The 21168-nt window shown below is 44.2% G+C and overlaps 1 protein-coding gene across 1 annotated transcript in view; it reads right to left on the bottom strand.

The window, feature by feature from the left end:
• SEZ6 (seizure related 6 homolog) overlaps positions 1-21168 on the bottom strand; it is a 606195-nt gene that overhangs the window by 422680 nt on the left and 162347 nt on the right. The window contains exon 4 of the mRNA XM_040422120.1: positions 17632-17765. Within this exon, the coding sequence (XP_040278054.1) occupies positions 17632-17765 (134 nt within the window). The remainder of the gene's footprint in view (positions 1-17631; positions 17766-21168) is intronic.

Genomic DNA, 21168 nt, shown 5'->3' on the forward strand with positions numbered 1-21168 from the left:
CACCCGATGACACGTGGTTCGGCCAGTCTTAGTCAGGGAGAGCTGTGCTGTAGAAAGGACAGATAGTGCAGGGAATTGAATTATACATTTTTCTTAGGCAGGGTAGGTGTTAGAGACCCAAAAGTCGTTTTAAGGACTATTGTTGTGTCTGGCATCAATATATATTATTAGCACAACCTGCGCTAAATTGCATGCAATTGTTAGAGACCCAAAAGTCCTTTTAAGGACTATTGTTGTATCTGGCAGCAATAAATATTTTTAGCAAAACCTGTGCTAAATAGCTCGCAATTGTTTGGCCGCTGCAGACAGCGACATTATCTGCGCTACATCTCCTGTGTAACGTGTGCGCAGCCTAAAAATATCTGTGACATCCAGTGTACTTTTTCCGCAGGTCCTGTTCAGCAAAGGAGACAGAAGGAGATGCCGGGCTCCGCGATCAAGTGGACTAAGGTGAGTTAAATTATTATTATTATTTTTTAACCCCTCCAGCGCTATTTAACTATGCATTCTGTATTCAGAATGCTATTATTTTCCCTTATAACCATGTTATAAGGGAAAATAATACAATCTACAGAACACCGATCCCAAGCCCGAACTTCTGTGAAGAAGTTCGGGTTTGAGTACCAAACATGCGTGATTTTTCTCACGCGAGTGCAAAACGCATTACAATGTTTTGCACTCGTGCGGAAAAATCGTGGGTGTTCCCGTAACGCACCCGCACATTTTCCCGCAACGCCCGTCTGAAAGAGGCCATAGGAATAAATTGTCCACTTCCTCAAACATGACCGCGTCCTTAGATTTAGAAATATCATTCCATAAAGTCTTGAAGTCCTCTGCGTGGATGGCATAAGAAATGTCCATGCGAGGTTCGACGGGCACAGAGAAAACAAACTCTGTGTCCGACACTGATCCAGACACGTCATACACGGTCCACATCGTTGCTAGCCACGTAAGGCCCTGAGAACTGATCACCATATTACTGAAAACAGTCAACGTTTCTTGGATCCACGTCCCTATGATAGCCGTGAACACCTCGGGCCGTTACGTAGGAAGAGCAGGAGGCAAGTAAATGTCTTTGGTAACACCTCCAATAGATCGTCCTCTTTGTACGTCCTGCAGAACCAACCTGTCCACACAATCCGGTCCTCTGTGCTTGCCTTGGTGAGTGGAGGCTTGGATGAAATCTGTATGAACACAGCCAGTGGATCTCTGTCCTTTCCTTTGAGTCCGGGTAAGCAGGAAAATTTGGCTTTTAGGTTCAGGTCTGAGCCCACTTCAATGGCAAGACCCTTCTGCTTCTGAGCAGCTATGTGGGCAGACAGGTGCTTGGAATACTCTTTCAGTCTGGTGTATGAGAAATTATACATCGGTGTCACGCTGTACTGTTTTTGAAGGAGCAAAGCAGCCTGCGCCGGATTAAGAGTTTCCTACAAGGAGGTGCACTGTAGGATTTTTCTTCTCAATGCAGACCGTCGACATGCAGAGGTCAAGCTTCCGGGAGGATACCTCGAGCTGTGAAAATGACTGCTCCTTCGTGCCGATGACCTACTTCTGGCAGCTAACACCCCATCAGTTGGTGTTTGAATATCCTAGCGATAAATTTTGTTCCCGTTCACTGACTGTAAACAGAGATATTGACAGACAAACATATCAAACTCTGACGCCATCTTTCGAGGCCACACGTCTCCAGTCCCCTGACCAGCCAGATTTACCAGATTTACATGTTCCAGGACATGAAGCAGTGGAATGACATTGTTTATCCCGTAGTCCTGGCGACTGACAAATAACGTGGCCTCTCTTAAAGGCCTGAGCAAACGGCAGGTGTCATGCATGAGCTGCCACTGGCTGACATCGAAGTTACACAGGGGACAACTCCTATGTGCTTGGATTGTCAGGAAATCGTTTATGGTGTTGTGGAAATTTTATTATGCAGACATTTTATCTTAGGATGTGTGTGTTTTTATAGATTGTCATCTGTCTCCCTGTGTCGGATTTAACCGAAGAACGCTCTAGCAGAGGGTACTTGGGTTGAATCGGGACCAGTGGTAAAACCGTCAGTATGAAAACCTTCTCATGGGCTTGGAGATGTGTTCTCAGTGTGTAGGGGGGCGTTTGCCGGTTTGTGAGCACAAAGTGCAATGCACTGGGCTTCTTCCCTTCAAATGTCTATACACATTAGAGAAGTGAAGTCTGCATAACGAGAGATACATATTATACCTCTGCTGCGGCTTCGCTATCCCTTTCTGGATACATATCTGCTTTTAAGACATGCATATCTGCCTTGTCGGTATACTCGTACCGTTTACTGACAATAGCCGTAGCAATGTCTTGCAGATAATCTCAAACCTAAAAGAACCAGTAGAATGATCTTCACTAGATACTGGTCACTTTTAGCAGTATTGAATGGGATCCATGCTGACAGTGATGGGGGATGGGCGGCCACCTGGCTGATCAGACAATGGACATGATTCATCCTTCCTTATACAGGGATGGGGTGTGTTCACCATGGTTCCGATTTTGAGTTGTTGTGGAGAAAGCCAGGATTCGATTTCTTGCTGAAGGACACGTAGCAGTTCCTCCCCTGTGTGACTCCGTTCGCCCAGGCAAACCAGATGCAGAACAGAGTGAGAGTGATGAGAGGGGTTTCACATGGCTTGCATACACTACATGCCTCCAACATAATTGTTGGATCTCTACATGAAAATAATGTATTTGGTGTAAATCGCGAGAGGGGCATTGCTGGAGACATTAACTTGACAAAAGATACAGAGCAGTGGAGTTTACTTTGAAATGTTATATTTCAGCACTGCGTAATTCAGCCCATACAGCAAAAGGAGGTGTACAGTCACCCATCATTTTTCCCAAAAAGAGCCCATTTCACATAACACATTTCACCACTACATAATTCGGACCATACCACAAAAGGAGGTGTGCATTCACCCATACATTTTCCAAAAAAAATCCAGTGTCACAGAAAGAATTTCACTATTAAAGTAATTCATTCCATACCGCAAAAGGAGGTGTACATTTACTCATACATTTTCTGAAAATAAGCAAGTGTCACCGAAAGAATTTCACCACTAAGTCGTTCCTTACCATTTACTCATACATTTTCTGAAAAAGAGCCAGTGTCACAGAAAGAATTTCACCACTAAGTACGTCGGTCCATACCGCAAAAGGAGGTGTACATTTACCCATAAATTTTCCAGAATAAAAACTGGTTGAAATAAAAATTTGCACCAAATAAAGGATAATGGAATTCGGTTCATACAGAAGAAAGTCTACTATCACCCATCAATTTTCCCCAAAAAATCCTGTTTCACATAAAATATTTCACCACTACGTAATTCGGTCCATACCGCTAAAGGAGTTGTTCAATCACCCATCAATTTTCCATAAGAAAACATGGTTGAAATAAAAATTTGCACCAAATAAAGGATAATGGAATTCGGTTCATACAGAAGAAAGTCTACTATCACCCAGCAATTTTCCCCAAATAAGCCTGTTTCAAATAAAAAATTTCACCAATACGTAATTCAGTCCATCCCGAGAAAATGGCTTCACCGCATATAACTGCACAGCTGAACGGCAATTAGGCCCTAATTTTTTTATATTTTTACACAGAAGGCTTTTCAACAGATAAGTGCAACAATGAAAGGCGAATATATTTGTATTTCGCCAGTACCGTATTTTTCAAAGTGGGGGAAAAATGCCCCTGCGTCTTATGGGGCAAATACTAATGAAGCACTTCCATTTTGGAAGCGCTTCATTAGTACCGGAGGACCGGGAAGCGGTGAAGGATCTGTACTCACCGCTTCCTGGTCCTCCGCTCGGCTGTCTGCTGTGCAGGGCTGTGTGACCTCACGCTGTGCGCAGCCTTCACAGCTGACAGCCGAGAACCAGGAAGAAGAGAGAGAGCGCTGGTGGTGAGGAGCTGCGGCGTTCAGGAGCAGGAGAGGTAAGTAATTTTTTTTTTTTTTTTTTTCGCTGATGGCGGACATGGGGGGGGCATGATGACTGACATGGGGGGGCATGATCGCTTGGCTGACATTGGGGGCTGATGGCTGACATGGGGGGCTGATGGATGGGGGCTGATGGCTGACATGGGGGCTGATCTGAGGCATTGGGGGTCTGATCTGAGGTCTGATTGGGGCTGTGAGCTGAGGTCTGATTAACATTGGGGGTCTGATTGCTGGTCTGACCTGAGGTGTAATGGAAAATATTTCTTTCTTATTATCCTCCTCCAAAACCTAGGTGCCGGTGCGTCTTATAGGGCAAAAAATACGGTAATACACGGCAAACTGGGCTGTAAAATATCTCACTGCACCAATGAACGACAATTAGACCCAAATTTATTTCTATTTTTACACAAAAGACTTTTCAACAGATAAGTGCAACAATGAAAGGCGAATATATTTGTATTTCGCCAGTAATACATGGCAAACTGGGCTGTAAAATATCTTACTGCACTGCTGAGCGGCAAAGATATTTTTCCCTTTTTCCACTAACACACGCCAAAAAGGGCTTTAAAACAGATAACTGCACCGCTAGGTTGCAAAGATATTTTTTCTTTTCCACTAATGTCACAGGGCGCCTGCTTTGCGCTCCTTCCCTTCGGTGGATAACTTCGGAGCCAGGATGTGCGCTGCGTCCTCGTCTCCAGGGCAATGGGGGGGGGGCGGAGAGGACCCGGCCACGCACGCCTCCTTAGCATGGTCGGCGTCCTCCGCTCCCATATTTTCGGCAAAAAGTCTGAGCGCCGAACTGGGCACTCGGCGCTCAGCAGTATGCAGGGGGATGACTCATGTGACGCTGACCACGTCACATGACTCCTTCTCTCCCCTATTTAACAGGCAGCCTGCTGGCCACAGGTTGCCTGTGATTAAGGTTCTATACCATGTGTATTTTCCCTTTGATATTTGACTAGGTATTTGTATTTCGGCTTGTTATTTGACTTCGTCTCTTGCTTGTTCCTTTTGTACTGTTGCTTCTCCTGGTATTTGACTTCTGCTTGACTTAGACTTGTCCTCGCCTCCTCCCTGTGTCCTACTTGCTTCTCCTGGTATTTACTCTCGGTTTGTTCATTGACGCTGCTTCTACTTGCTCCCTGGTACTGCCTTTACCTCCTGGTTTTGACCTTGCTAGTTTGATCTCTCTTTGTTTGTCCGTTTGTTTGTCTCTCCACACTTACTCAGGTTAGGGATCGTCGCCCAGTTGCCCTCCGTTACCTAGGACGGGTAAGTGCAAGTAGGCAGGGACAGAGGTGTGGGTGGAGTCGGTTTGCACCTTCCCCATCCCCTTCTCGTGACAACTAATACATGCATAAAAGTGCTTTAAAACAGATAAGTGCACCGCTAGGCGGCAAAGATATTTTTCCACTAATACACAGAAAAAAGGGCCTTAAAAAAGATAAGTGCACCGCTGAGCGGCAAATATATTTTACTTTTGCCACTAATACACGACAAAAAGAGCTGTAATTTTCGCACTTCACCACACAACGGCTAATAAGCCCTTTTTTCCCACTAATACAAGCCAAAAAATGCTTTAGAACATATAACTGCACCGCACAAGGGCAAATAAGACGTAGAAATATTTCCTTGTAATAAACCCTGTTAATGCCTGTATCAAACAGCACTTGCACCCTAATAAGAACGGTTTGATGGAATTACAGAGCTGTATAATGGCAATTTGTATCGCCAGTCAGTGAAGCAAAGTATAATCGGATTGTTCCTATTACCCAGGCTGTCACCTCCCCGACTGAACCCTGTTCAACATAAATGCAGTAGAATGATTCCTCCCTATCCTTTCCCTACACCTTGAATAATATTTCCCTGCACTTGTAAATAATTTTTTTAGCACAATGACGATTTTTCTATCACTGTGCCTAGCGCCTGCAGACACGTCTCTCCCAACACTAAGTACGCTGGTGAATGGCAGAATCTAAGATGGCTGCCGTATTTATATGGCTGTGACATCACAGGGCTGGCTGCATGCATGTCAGTATGGGAGATCCCGCCTTCCCAGACTTCCTTTCTCCATGTTCTCACACGTGCAGCTGCCATTTAAGGAAAAATGCGATTCATTACTACGAAGCGCAAGGAAATTCACATTCAGTGCAAATCGAATTTCTCCTGAAATTCATAATGAATTTCACTTATTCAGCTTCGATTCGCTCATCTCTACTGATGACCTATCCTGAGGATAAGTCACAAATATCTTTTCCTGGTTAATCCCTTTAAGTACTTGCCAGTTAGCAAATGTATAATAAGGTTCTTTGCTTAATTAATAACTACTACTTTTAGACATAAGAAGCAGGCAGGTAGAAGACATTTGAGGATCAGTCTACACAGTGATTGTAGTCTGTTACCAAGGAAATACATATTTCTGCATAGTAGCTGTATGCACCATACCATAGGATGTTTTTAATCAAGATTCTTTGGAAAGTTATTTATTTTAATTTTAGATCATTGGAAGCAATAAAAGGCATTGGTTGTGAAGTTGGATATACTCAGTACTACTCATGTTAGTGCTTTGCTGACCACATGCAAAACTTTTGCTGCAAATAGAGAAGCAGGACTATTTTTCTAAACTATCTAACACTTTCCTCTAATTCACTTCTCTGTTTTTGTCACGTCTAATGCACAAGACGACAGTGACAATTGCTCAGTCGGAGTCTCGATGGTTAGACAAAGGGGAGGGGGCAGTAATTGGTTCTTCTTTTGAAGGGGGAAATTGAGACCGAGCAGCTTAATAAAAGTTAATGTGCTGTGTTAGTAACCTGAGAACAATATAAATGAGTTAATTGAAACTTCCCAATCAGAAAAATACCATGTAGCCAGCCCTCCTTCCTCTTTAAAGCTACTTTTTCCAGAATGTCTTATACCACAACGGGTCATGTACTTTGCTTTGTCAGATTGTAATGATATATACCCTGGAACATGTGTCTTCTCAGTGAGAGTTCTGCCAGATGTCTTTTTAATTATCAGTCATGTAGAATGACGTTGATCAAATATAATAAAATTATAAAATTACAATGCAAGAAATGGTAACATTTTGTAGATGTAGTAGTCAAGTGAAGGTAGGAAAAGCAACACAATCCCATTAGATACTAGTGGTGAAATAGGGTGCAAAGCGAGGATGTCCCAGTTCAATGGATCTCCACCCACTGTTTCGGAAGAAATCACAGCACTCTATTTGTGGGAAAAAATATTTAATTTTATGTCACAAACATGAATAGCAACTGGTGACGTTTTTCGACCCGCTTGGGTCTTTGTCAACCAATTAATAAACCTGCTTAGTAAGTTAAGACCATATGACTTTGTCCAGCGAAAAAATTCATACTCACCTGCTCCCTACCACTCTGTTCTGTCTTCCTGGCTGTCTTCACTTGTCCTCTGGTCCCTGTCTTTTAACTTCCGAATGGACAATGACTGGCCTTAGGAGTGATTCTAATAAATTGATTAGCAGATCGATTTGGGTACAAGTAAATTTGACCCGAATTGAAAGTGCTGAAATTTTCCTAAAAAGTTGTAGATGACACTCTCTGGTTTTCTAGGACTGTATCCAACCAAATGTTGTCTTTAACACCAAGACAACATTAGTAATGACAGAGTGACACTGGCATATATGGCTATGGGTAAATAGATGGTAGCCGGTGGTAACAAACAGTAATACACAGCATGGTGGATTTTATTTTCAAACTAATAGCATGATCCATATATTATCCCTTTTTGGTGGCAGATGCCTTCTCTTCGTCATAAAAAATGGTTACTATATTAGGAGATTCTCTTTACTCTACTATGAAAAAGGTGGCCAATTTGGAAGATTCATCCCAACTGAATTGCAAAACGTTCAGATTTGTCTGGAATCAAAATTTTAAGAAAATTCATGATGAATTTGATTAGTTTACAGGAGGCATGTCGCTGCTGGCTCATGTGCCACTTGTCAGTTCGGAAGTTGACAGACGGGGACTGGAAGACCGGTCAAGATTGCCAGGGAGCAGGAACAGAGCAGTAGGGAGAAGGTGAATATGGATTTTCCCACAGAAAGGCAGTCTGGGGTGGGGGAAAAAAAATAAAAAAAAGTTATGTCTAGTACACAGGTGCTGCACTGAACTGAAGTTCTCTTGATCTTGAGGATTATCGCATCAGAACAGTTGGCTCTATAGATCTCAGTGCCCTTGACTACTTGACAAAAACTCAAGCATTTGAAACGTTGCTGCTATTTATGTTTGTGAAAAAGATCGGATGCTTTTCTACAAGTGGGCTGGTGGAATTTCTTCCTAAACAGTCCATAACTTTAAAGGGGTTGTCCCATTAAAAATATTATGCAGTTTTCAACCAGCACCTGGATCTGAATACTTTTGTAATTGCATGTGCTTAAAAATTTGTATGGTCACTGAGTTATTCAATAAAATGTATCTGTATAGGGCCACCTGCTGTTTGTTTTTTTCCTTATTTCTTTGTCTGGCTCATTGAGATGGCCGCACATGCTTAGTTTCATCCTTCAACTTCCTCCTGAGCTGTGATAGGGAGAGCATGGACACGCCTCCTAAGCTGTGATAGGGAGAGCTGAGACACGCCTCCTGAGCTGTGATAGGGAGAGCTGAGACATGCCTCCTGAGCAGCAGCAGAAAAGACACTCCCCTTGAGCTGTCAGCTTGATATAAATATAGCAGAGCAATGAATATGGAGATCTCTGGATCATGTGAGGTACAGGGCTGGCTCTAGCTTTGGTAGAAAGATATTTCCCTGTACTATATGATGTCTGATTTTCATTTTTTACATTAATCATGGGATAACCCCTTTAAGGAAAACTGGTAATGAGTTCCAAAGCCCAAAAAATAATCCAAAATAAGAGAAATTAAAGATTTGAGAAAAATAAGCAGATAACTAAGACACACACAAAAAAAGTCCTTAGATTTAACTGCCAGGACAGCTGGAAATCACTTTCTGTAATGAGGACAGAAGCTTCCTTAGAGTCCTGCACAGTACACAGTGTAGCAGAAGAATAAAACTGAGTCGCCCTCACCTGGCTTCCAAAGAAGCAGCTCATCCTGACACAGACAGAGGGCAGTACAGAACATGTGGTAGCGAACTGTACTGTAAAGAGGAACAACTAGACAACCTCTACAGGTGACAGCCAAGTAGAGCGCTCAACTATTTCCAGAACTCCCATAGAGATGAATAGAGTGACAGCATGCATGCCCCCTTCATTTAAGGGAGGTGGGCAAGGGGTATGATGTCACCATTTTCCTGATTGGTGGAGGATTCCAGCGTTAGGAGCTCACCAATCTAATAGTTATGCCCTATCCTCTGGATAGGAAATAACTTGTCACAACCAGAGTGCTCCTTTAATGTGCCTGTGATGATAATGAGGACTGCTAAAAAGTTGTTTGTACTGTCACCTTATTACAAGTCATTTTCTGATGACACATTCCCTTTAGGACCCACCAGATATTTGCGGTTATCAGACCAAAAGCATTATAACGCTCAATGATAAACAAGAATTTTTTAATTTTTTGTATGGTTGTTAAAGGGGTTGTCTAAGAGAGATTTATTTGGCTATAACTAACCATGATACAACAGATAAAATGGGGGAGATTTATCACAGAACAGCATTTTGTGCTGGTCTTTGAAATCTCCTGCGGTGACAGAGGATGTGCCTAATTTATAACGAGGCAAGGGCAATTCAATAGAATGTGTTGTAGAAGCAATCTAATGATTGCTCATTGTAGTCATCTAGGGTGACTTAAGAAAGTAAGAAAAAAATAAAGTTTTTAAAAATATGAAAAAAAAAATCAGTGGGGGTCTAATTTGAGGTCTGAGAATCACTGAGGGTCTGATTAGAATTCTCATCAACACTGGGGGTCTGATTGGGATTTTCATCAACACTGGTGTAACGGTCGCGTACACACACACACACAGGGGGGAGGATAGTGACTACTGCGCTCCACCCTTACCCCTGGCCCTGCCTACTTGCCTCGCGAGTCCTAATGACAGGGGACAACTGGACGGCAATCCCTAACTTGGAATAAGTGCAGGGATGACAGACAGACAAACAACAGGACGTGAACGGACCGAGTCAATACCAGGAAAGCTACAAAGTACAAATGGAGCAAGCAGAGAATTGTCAGGAGAAGCCGGGGCATAAATACCAGGAGAGACGTGAAGTACCAAAGGAGTCAGCAGAGGATCGTCAGGAGGAGGCCGGGGTCAAATACCAGGAGAGCAGCAAAGTACACAAGGAACAGGCAGAGGATCGTCAGGAATACAGCAGGAGGTAAGTATGCCAGGAAAGACCAAATCACAGGTGGAACCTAAATTAACAGGCAACCTGTGGCCAGCAGGCTGCCTGTATTTATAGTGGGGAGTGAGGGTCATGTGACGTGGCCAGCGTCACATGACCGACAGACCAACCAGTCGAGCACCGAGTGATCAGCTCGGCGCTCAAGGCAGACTAGGAGCAGGGGGCCTCCCAGCTAGTAAAGCCGCCCTGGGAATTAGGTCAAACACAGATCCTCATTCCCAAAGCTAAGCAACAGGTCTGTGAGCAATGGGGGACCGAGTGCACCTTCGGAACCCCGTTACAACTGGGGGTCTGATCAACACTGGGGGTCTGATTGAGGGTTTGATTGGGGATGTGATATGAGGTTTGATAAACACTGGGGGTCTGATCTGAGGTCTGATGAAAAATTTTTTTTTTCTTATTCACTCCTTTAAAACCTAGGTGTGTCTTATGGACAGGTGCAAGTTATGGGGCGAAAAAATACGGTATATAAATGTAGTATTGTTGTAATTGTACTGACTCGGAGACTGAAGGACATGGGTCAGTTTTACCACGTGGTCGTGAAGCGGTTAATCAGGAGTCAGGGTTGGGTCAGCCAAGTCCCTTTGACCATGCCATGAATAATGCTTCTCTCTACCAATTTAATGAACAGCAGTAGACGTAAATTCTGCTGGTTCAGTGGTCACAGCATAAAATAGCCCTTCGTATTATGGAAATGTGTGTTTATTTTCACGAATCATTGGTACAATTTTGTTTTTCTATGGACAAAGATACATAAATGTAAAATAGATTTTTTTTTTCTATTGTGCACAAAAGTTCAGTGTGATAAAATAATATTTACTCGGAAGGTACATTTTGCCCTGTACTCTGTAATAGGACAATACAAAAGAACACTGCATGCTTCTTAATAGCCTTCTCACGTCTCTACCAATTTCTATCCTTTCTGCTAAGAGAGATGAGTGGTCTCTATAGCAGCATTTTAAATACAGCAATATGCAGAAAGAGCAGGGAAGGTGTTCTCTTAAATATCATCATTTCCCCTACCTATGAGCCAGACAGAGAGCAGAAAGGTGGTCTACAATATTCCAGACCGGACTTTTTAGAAACCAACCAAAATAGTAACATCTGCTCTGATTATCTACAAGTTTAGGGATGCAGAGGTCACAGATCAGAAGCAGGAGTAAAGCAAATAAATATATAGTGTACTGTATTTCAGATTTTTTAAGTTAAAATGGATATTAACACAATATACAGTACATTTATACACAGGTAGAGCCATGTGGCACCGTATACCTCCAACTACAAGAGGTTAGAATATTTTAGTGAATTAGGAAGTTTTGCTAAACCCAGACTGTCTTGATGGGTTTAAGTTTTACAATCTGAATATAATCGTTAAAACCTATCCTGCAGTAGTGTTGTGTCCCCAAATAGCATGTGACCACTGAGCCTCTGTGATCCCATGCCGCTTAGGTGCATATCACCAGTGAGGCCATGACCATGAATGGAACATCACACTTCCTGTTCGTCAGGGACTGGAGGTAAGGGATGGGTGTCTTGGCACTGGATTTGCGCAGTAATTTAAAATGTCTTAAAATGAAAAACAAATTACAACTCTCCCTGTTCTCCTGGTTTCTGGTCTGGTTCTACTGGTGCTGTTATTTTGCAGACAGTAGTGGTGACATGCCTGCATACAGCAGGTGACTGCTGCAGCCAAACACTGTCCTCAGTGGTCCAACTATAAGGACAGTGATTGGTTGCAGCAGTGATTTTCTATATGCTTGCACATTACTGTGCTTGTCACACTGTCGGTGGCATGCATAGTGATGTGCTGGGATTTAACATATGATTGCTGCAGCCAATCACAGTGCTCAGAGATAGACCATTAACACTGAGGACAGTGATTGGCTGCAGCGGTTATGTTCTGTATCCAGGCATGTCATCGCTACTGTCTGTACAACAGACAGAGTCAGACCAGCATTACAAAGAATGGTACTGGAGAAAGGGGTGAGTATAACATTTTTTATTTTAAGCCATTTTAGGGCTTGTCCAAGATTTTACATTTTCTCGGACAACCCTTGTAAGATTTAGGTTAACTTTTATTACATATTAGGAATTGCCATATTTACCACACCATAAGACATACTTGCATTGTGTCTTTTGAAGTGAATAAATACTAATGAGCGCTTCCATTATGCTACACTGGTACACAGTTGGACAGGGGAACGGTGAATACAGCACTCCTGGTGCTGGCTCTACTCACCACTCTTTTGTCTTCTTCCAGCACCGCGTGCTGTGTCCTGACATTGCACAGAACAAGTGCACACTATGACCTAATCTGTGCATGGTCAGTGCAGCGAGGTGCCAGCAGAAGACCAGGGAGCAGTGAGTGCTGGAAGTGTGCTCTAGATCTGAGAGTGGCAGCGCCATCTGAAGCAGGAGGGATAAGTTATTTTATTTATTTTATGTCTCATCTGAGGTCTGATGGGGGTCTGATGAGGAATGGGGGTCTCATGTGGGATCTGATGAGGAATGGGGGTCTGATCTGAAGTCTGATCTGAGGTCTGATGAAGATTGGGTGTCTGATCTGAGGTCTGATGAGGAATGGATGGTCTGATTTTGGGGTCTGATCTCAGGTCTGATGAGGAATGGGGGCCTGATAAAGATAGGGGGTGTGATCTGAGGTCTGATAAAAAAAGTTTTTCTTATTTTCCTCCTCCAGTTTCATCTTATGGTCAGGTGTGCATTATGGTGCAAGAAAAAATATATATAAAGAGTTCACTCATTACACGGATGCTATTATAACACATAACTAATACATTCTAAACTGTATCTCGCCTATACACATGTTTAGTATTTCCATAACATAGATTATTGCATTTTTTGCTTTCGTAATTTTACAATCATCCTTACATATGACATACAAGTGCGCAGATCATGGTAGCCTCCTAGCTGACATTATTAATGAATATAGACAACATACGATACGTATGGTCGATGATCAAATCATTACGTCACTGATATAATAATCATTTTTATACACTGTAAATACATCCATAACTTTCCATGTGTGACGGAAAGAGATTTTAATGACTGTAATAGCATGTAGTGTAATTTCGACCTTGAGGTAACCGGCAGCTGCTAATTGCTATAATACAATATGTGCAAATCTGAGCACGACCTGCCTGGCTGTCTGTTTTTCAATTGCCAAGCTATAATTAATCTGCAGGCTATGAACACCAGTTGTATGGAGGTGGGATGGTCTGTTAGAATGACTACCAAATTCTTTCACATGGTGATCCAGCACGCTTTTGCATTATAGAAGTGACAGAATGTCGACATGTGAACATAAGCCCTTAATTATAGACCTACCATTGAAAATAGTTGTATTGCCTTTTCTGAGTTCAACAACATCTGAAATGAATGGTAACCCTTTACATACATAACTTTGATAAAATGGTACTGTAGTTTGCTATGCAGGCCTCTGTCACAGATTCCTTCATGTTTGGAAGGAAAATTAACAGAACCTGACGGACCCCATTGTAAGTCAACAGAGGAGTGCAATCAAGCATTGGTGGTATTTGTCGCGCAACATATCTGGCAATGCACTATGGTTTCCTTCATAAATGGAAGGCAGGCGTATATACGGTATATATATATATATATATATATATATATATATACAGTACAGACCAAAAGTTTGGACACACCTTCTCATTCAAAGAGTTTTCTTTATTTTCATGACTATGAATGCATCAAAACTATGAATTAACACATACAAGTGTGAAACAACTGAAAATATGTCATATTCTAGGTTCTTCAAAGTAGCCACCTTTTGCTTTGATTACTGCTTGGCACACTCTTGGAATTCTCTTGATGAGCTTCAAGAGTTTGTCCCCTGAAATGGTCTTCCAACAGTCTTGAAGGAGTTCCCAGAGATGCTTAGCACTTGTTGGCCCTTTTGCCTTCACTCTGCGGTCCAGCTCACCCCAAACCATCTCGATTGGGTTCAGGTCCAGTGACTGCGGAGGCCAGGTCATCTGGCGCAGCACCCCATCACTCTCCTTCGTGGTCAAATAGCCCTTACTTTCAAAGTTTTCCCAATTTTTCGGCTGACTGACTGACCTTCATTTCTTAAAGTAATGATGGCCACTCGTTTTTCTTTACTTAGCTGCTTTTTTCTTGCCATAATACAAATTCTAACAGTCTATTCAGTAGGACTATCAGCTGTGTATCCACCTGACTTCTCCTCAACGCAACTGATGGTCCCAACCCCATTTATAAGGCAAGAAATCCCACTTATTAAACCTGACAGGGCACACCTGTGAAGTGAAAACCATTTCAGGGGACTACCTCTTGAAGCTCATCAAGAGAATGCCAAGAGTGTGCAAAGCAGTAATCAAAGCAAAAGGTGGCTACTGTGAAGAACCTAGAATATGACATATTTTCAGTTGTTTCACACTTGTTTGTTATGTATATAATTCCAGATGTGTTAATTCATAGTTTTGATGCCTTCAGTGTAAATCTACAATTTTCAGTCATGAAAATAAAGAAAACTCTTTGAATGAGAAGGTGTGTCCAAACTTTTGGTCTGTACTGTATATATATATATATATATATATATATATATATACACACTGTATACTTTCTTAATACTGTATTGCAGTTCTTTTGGCTAATATTACAGGGTCAATCAGTCAGGACAAGGACAAGAGTGGATACAGATTGCAGAGGGCCCAGGTATTAGAACAGTATATGGGCCCCTTAGCTCAGTATTGGGGCACCCCCTTAAATCGAATGCAATTTAATATACAGTAAGAAACTGCTGACAGCTTCTTAGGTGGCATTGTCTCCAGTGTAACTACTTGGTTGCATATATGATATGTATATTGTACACGGTGGTCAAGATGATCACAAAAATCCCACTGGGGATCCTCTCTAATATAGAATAAAATAGATTCAGTGATATAAGATATGTCCACTAATTGTCAGAAGATGTGGCTAGCAAGAATTTGAAGAAATATTCCAAAGACCATGGTTGCCCCAGAAGCATACAATAGATCATCTTAGATGAACAGGGTCTGAGATCTAGTGAAAGAGTAGCCTACTACGTTGACTTTTTTGGATTTTTTTAAGGGACAATTCCCTAAAAATCGTTCACACTTTGCACAAGAAATTACATTGTTTAACAATATATTTTTATATTCATGACAAGATACCCTTAGGGCCTAGAGCACATGGCCATGTGAGCTCCTACTGTACCTCCATATGCCTCCAAATTCATAGGAAGGAATCCAATGGAGAAATAAATGTGGCATGTCTTACCAGATGTCATATTATGATGTTATCCCCTCAAAGCATTGCTTCTAGGGGCGATTACCTCAATAATACAGTGCTGTGTGAAGGTACCATATGGCCATGCCTGAGTGCAGATCTAACCATCTCCTAGGTTAGATGAGTCTTTACCGCAAGCTGGACTACACTTCTGTATGGAGGAGTGAACATACCAGGATCTTCAAGATTAATGAAATTGTTGTAAATGGTAAATTGCTTTAAAGGTTAGGTTCACGTTTGAACAACTTCTGAAGACTCAAATGGATCAAAATTTTAAAAAAAAATGAACATACTTGTATATGTTGATTAAAAATATACTACTATTTAGTGTATACAGCTCTCATGTGTCACCTATGTGTCGCCAGGGTTACAGACAACAAACAAATCCTGTGTAGTCTGATCCTGCATTCTGCATCCCCTACTTCATGTAACTATTTTTACTATTTTAAGTATACTTATATATACTGAATATACATTAGCTAGAAGAAAGGGACAGAGGGACATTTAACTGCAGGACACTGACAGTGAATCAGAATTTGGGCAGTTTGGACAGCTGCTCAGGGTCCAAGGCTGTCTGTGGCACCCCAAAAAGTCCAAAATCTTTAGGCAGTTTTATTATGGTTTGGCCACAAATTGCTGTAATAACTGCTTTGTGCAACTTTCTGCAGGACCTGCTGAAGGATCTTCGTACCGTCACATAACCTCTGAAGGTCCTCAAGCTACAGGAGACAGCAAGGAGTCAGAAGAGGAACTGTTGATAAAGTGTATGGGATCTAACCTTAGTAAGTATGTAGGGGGCCTGGATGTCTCAATTTATTTAGGAGGTCTGCCCTTAGTAAGTGTTTAGGGGGTCTGGGGGCCTGAATTTATTCAGGTGGTCTGCCTTGGGTCAGCATGTAGAAAGTCTGAATTTATTCAGGGGGTCTTCCCTGGGTCTGTAATAGGGTGTCCTGTATTTATTTAGGGAGTCTTTCCTGGGTCTGTATTTATGGGGGGTTTAGTCGGTATGAATTGAGCCTGTATTAAGAGAATCTGGTTTTGGATGCTGTAAAATGCAGTTTAAGTGGCCTTTGCTGGGTCTGTACTTAGATTCGTTTTTTGGGGGGTCTCTACTTATTTAGAGGACTTGGCTAGGGGGTCTGTTCTTGGTTCTGTAAGGAGGGGTCTGGTGACTGCAAAGGTAGATCCACATATGGCATGTATACTGCAGATTCTCTGCTGCCGTATTGCAGGGGAAAATATGGAGTGTTTTACAGTAGCAGCAAAGTGGGTGCAATTTAAGGAAATCTCATCCACTCACTGCATAAAACAATCTGTGCAGATTCAGTGCAGAAATTGATGTGCGTTGCAGATTTTAAGCCCGTAGTATGTCAATTTCTACTGCGGATTACTGCTGTGGCTTTCACCCACTGAAATATATGGGAAAGCTGCTGCAAAATCTGTGTCAGTATACACATGTAGCTCTTGCAGGTTTTGATGCAGATTTGTTGTCCACCACTGGATTCTTAGTGTATGTAGTCTGCAACCAAGGAGACACATAGGCCTCCATCAAAGCTGTAAACACATGGTAGGAGATACAAGATAATTTGCAAATAAGTAAAACTGGTTGTAAAGGTAGTCATTGTGTTTTAAAAGCACTGGTACCTGGTGCTTTTAAGAAAGTACCGATATGTTCCTCCTCATACACACTTTACTAACTCATTCAGTGTATTTTCAGCTTTGTTAAATGTGCATGCTGTACTTTGCGTATGCTATAGAAACTTTTCTCAATAATGCACTTTAAAGGTCAACTAAGAACATATAAAACATTTCATTTTGAACTGAAATTACAGCAATTTGTCCACCTTTTTTCTTTATAAATGTTATCCGTTATGTAAAAGTTTAATACAAATGTATTTTTTTTACCATTTATTACCATTCCATAGAATGTACAGTGGTTATATGGTCTAGGTAAGTTATTTCATTTACTTAACAGTTTTTTCACTCCCTGTCATTATCTTACATAGTACTTACTTTAATTTCAACTCCATAACCGGAATACACGTAGATAGTATAACTGCAGTCAAGGCCGGTGTAATAAAGAGTGCTTCTATAAACTGGAGACCGGAGAATGCCTTCAGGAGCAGTAAAATTTTTACTGCAGGGTTCTGTAAGAAAAAAGACAGTATTACAGCTGAATATGTGTCTTTGTCCCAGCTGTAGGTAAAATGACACACCCAATGGTTACATTCTGTACATAATAATATAGCACAGTGATGCCCAACCCACGGCCCGCTGTGTCATGCGGCCCGTGCGACTGCAAAAAGTCTAAGGCGCACCAATCAGCCTTAGACTTTTTCTCCACATTCATCAGCACAGTGAGCGCTCTGAAGGGCACAGGCAGCGCAGCGATGCTGGCTGCGCCTGAAATAACCAATAACAAAGCTCCTAGCAGCAAGAAGCTTTGTAATTGGTTGTTATGAGCGTGCCAGAGCAATACAAGTCGGGTCAGGCAGGGGAAGCCGGCGGGAGCTGGAAAGAGGAGGGGCCGGCTCCCATGGTGGCTGTAGTAAGGAGAGCGGAGCAGGCTGCCGGAGGCAACATGACAGGGCTGCTGGAGAGGTAAGGAGCATGGACTCATGTGACTGGTCCCTGGTGACTCCGCTCCCCCCTCCTACTATCACCCCACTAGTGACCCTACTCCCCCCTCCTACTATCACCCCACTAGTGACCCTGCTACCCCCTCCTACTATCACCCCACTAGTGACCCTGCTCCCCCCTCCTCCTGTCACCTCACATGTGACCCTGCCTCCCTCTCCTCCTGTCACCCTACTAGTGACCCTGCTCCCCCCTCCTCCTGTCACCTCACTAGTGACCCTGATCCTCCCCTTCTCCTGTCACCTCACTAGTGACCCTGCTCCCCCCTCCTCCTGTCACCTCACATGTGACCCTGCTTCCCTCTCCTCCTGTCACCTCACTAGTGACCCTGCTTCCCTCTCCTCCTGTCACCTCACTAGTGACCCTGCTTCCCTCTCCTCCTGTCACCTCACTAGTGACCCTGCTTCCCTCTCCTCCTGTCACCTCACTAGTGACCCTGCTTTCCCCTCCTCCTGTCACCTCACTAGTGACCCTGCTTCCCCCTCCTCCTGTCACCTCACTAGTGACCCTGCTTCCCTCTCCTCCTGTCACCTCACTAGTGACCCTGCTTCCCTCTCCTCCTGTCACCTCACTAGTGACCCTGCTTCCCTCTCCTCCTGTCACCTCACTAGTGACCCTGATCCTCCCCTCCTCCTGTCACCTCACTAGTGACCCTGCTCCCCCCTCCTCCTGTCACCTCATTAGTGACCCTGCTCCCCCCTCCTCCTGTCACCTCACTAGTGACCCTGCTTCCCTCCTCCTGTCACCTCACTAGTGACCCTGCTTCCCTCTCCTCCTGTCACCTCACTAGTGACCCTGCTTCCCTCTCCTCCTGTCACCTCACTAGTGACCCTGCTTCCCTCTCCTCCTGTCACCTCACTAGTGACCCTGCTCCCCCTCCTCCTGTCACCTCATTAGTGACCCTGCTCCCCCCTCCTCCTGTCACCTCACTAGTGACCCTGCTCCCCCCTCCTCCTGTCACCTCACATGTGACCCTGCTTCCCTCTCCTCCTGTCACCTCACTAGTGACCCTGCTTCCCTCTCCTCCTGTCACCTCACTAGTGACCCTGCTTCCCTCTCCTCCTGTCACCTCACTAGTGACCCTGCTTCCCTCTCCTCCTGTCACCTCACTAGTGACCCTGCTTCCCTCTCCTCCTGTCACCTCACTAGTGACCCTGCTCCCCCCTCCTCCTGTCACCTCACATGTGACCCTGCTTCCCTCTCCTCCTGTCACCTCACTAGTGACCCTGCTTCCCTCCTCCTGTCACCTCACTAGTGACCCTGCTTCCCTCTCCTCCTGTCACCTCACTAGTGACCCTGCTTCCCTCTCCTCCTGTCACCTCACTAGTGACCCTGCTTCCCTCTCCTCCTGTCACCTCACATGTGACCCTGCTTCCCTCTCCTCCTGTCACCTCACTAGTGACCCTGCTCCCCCCTCCTCCTGTCACCTCACTAGTGACCCTGCTCCCCCCTCCTCCGGTCACCTCACTAGTGACCCTGCTTCCCTCCTCCTGTCACCTCACTAGTGACCCTGCTTCCCTCTCCTCCTGTCACCTCACTAGTGACCCTGCTTCCCTCTCCTCCTGTCACCTCACTAGTGACCCTGCTTCCCTCTCCTCCTGTCACCTCACTAGTGACCCTGCTTCCCTCTCCTCCTGTCACCTCACTAGTGACCCTGCTTCCCTCTCCTCCTGTCACCTCACTAGTGACTCTGCTTCCCTCTCCTCCTGTCACCTCACTAGTGACCCTGCTCCCCCCTCCTCCTGTCACCTCACATGTGACCCTGCTTCCCTCTCCTCCTGTCACCTTACTAGTGACCCTGCTTCCCTCCTCCTGTCACCTCACTAGTGACCCTGCTTCCCTCTCCTCCTGTCACCTCACTAGTGACCCTGCTTCCCTCTCCTCCTGTCACCTCACTAGTGACCCTGCTTCCCTCTCCTCCTGTCACCTCACATGTGACCCTGCTTCCCTCTCCTCCTGTCACCTCACTAGTGACCCTGCTCCTCCCTCCTCCTGTCACCTCACTAGTGACCCTGCTCCCCCCTCCTCCGGTCACCTCACTAGTGACCCTGCTTCCCTCCTCCTGTCACCTCACTAGTGACCCTGCTTCCCTCTCCTCCTGTCACCTCACTAGTGACCCTGCTTCCCTCTCCTCCTGTCACCTCACTAGTGACCCTGCTTCCCTCTCCTCCTGTCACCTCACTAGTGACCCTGCTCCCCTCTCCTCCTGTCACCCCACTAGTGACCCTGCTCCCCCCTCCTCCTGTCACCTAACTAGTGACCCTGCTCCCCCCTCCTCCTGTCACTCCACAGGGAAGAAGCTGAACAGACTCCACCGACTATGATGGTATCCGTTCGGGATCCTGTCTTTTTACCGGACACAAAAGTGCTGAATACAATGCTTTTTTATCTAGTCTTTCGACAGAATCTGCCACAGATGCTCCAAACACAGCCTCCAATGCAAATTTGAAGGCCTACGTATTATGTATTTTAGTAATGCTCACATGTGCCCCCTCACAGTGTTTGTATTTCTTCCTGGCAAAGCTACCTGCTTCTAGCCCGCAAAATTTATACCATGTCTAGTGCGGCCCTCAGACGAAAAATGGTCGTGCACAACTGATTTAGCACAATCAAATTTGTCTTTTGACAGGATATATAGGACTGCAGATAACCTATGAAATCATGTTAAGGGGGGGCAGCATAGGTCATTAGTATCAGATCGGTGTGGGTCCGACTCCTGGCAACCCCCGCTGTTAGAAGAGGCCAGTGCTCGTGTGGGGGCTGCGTCCCCTTCATTCATTACTGCATGCTGTCTACAGTGTAGTGGCGGTGCAGGGTAATCACAACTTTCTCTTCCATACAAGTAAACTTAGAAGGTGATATATTGCACATGTAAGTGCCGCAGCTCCTTCAAACAGCTGATCGTGGGAGTGC

This window comes from Bufo bufo, chromosome 3 (assembly GCF_905171765.1).
Source record: "Bufo bufo chromosome 3, aBufBuf1.1, whole genome shotgun sequence".
In the NCBI taxonomy this organism is placed as follows: Eukaryota; Metazoa; Chordata; class Amphibia; order Anura; family Bufonidae; genus Bufo; species Bufo bufo.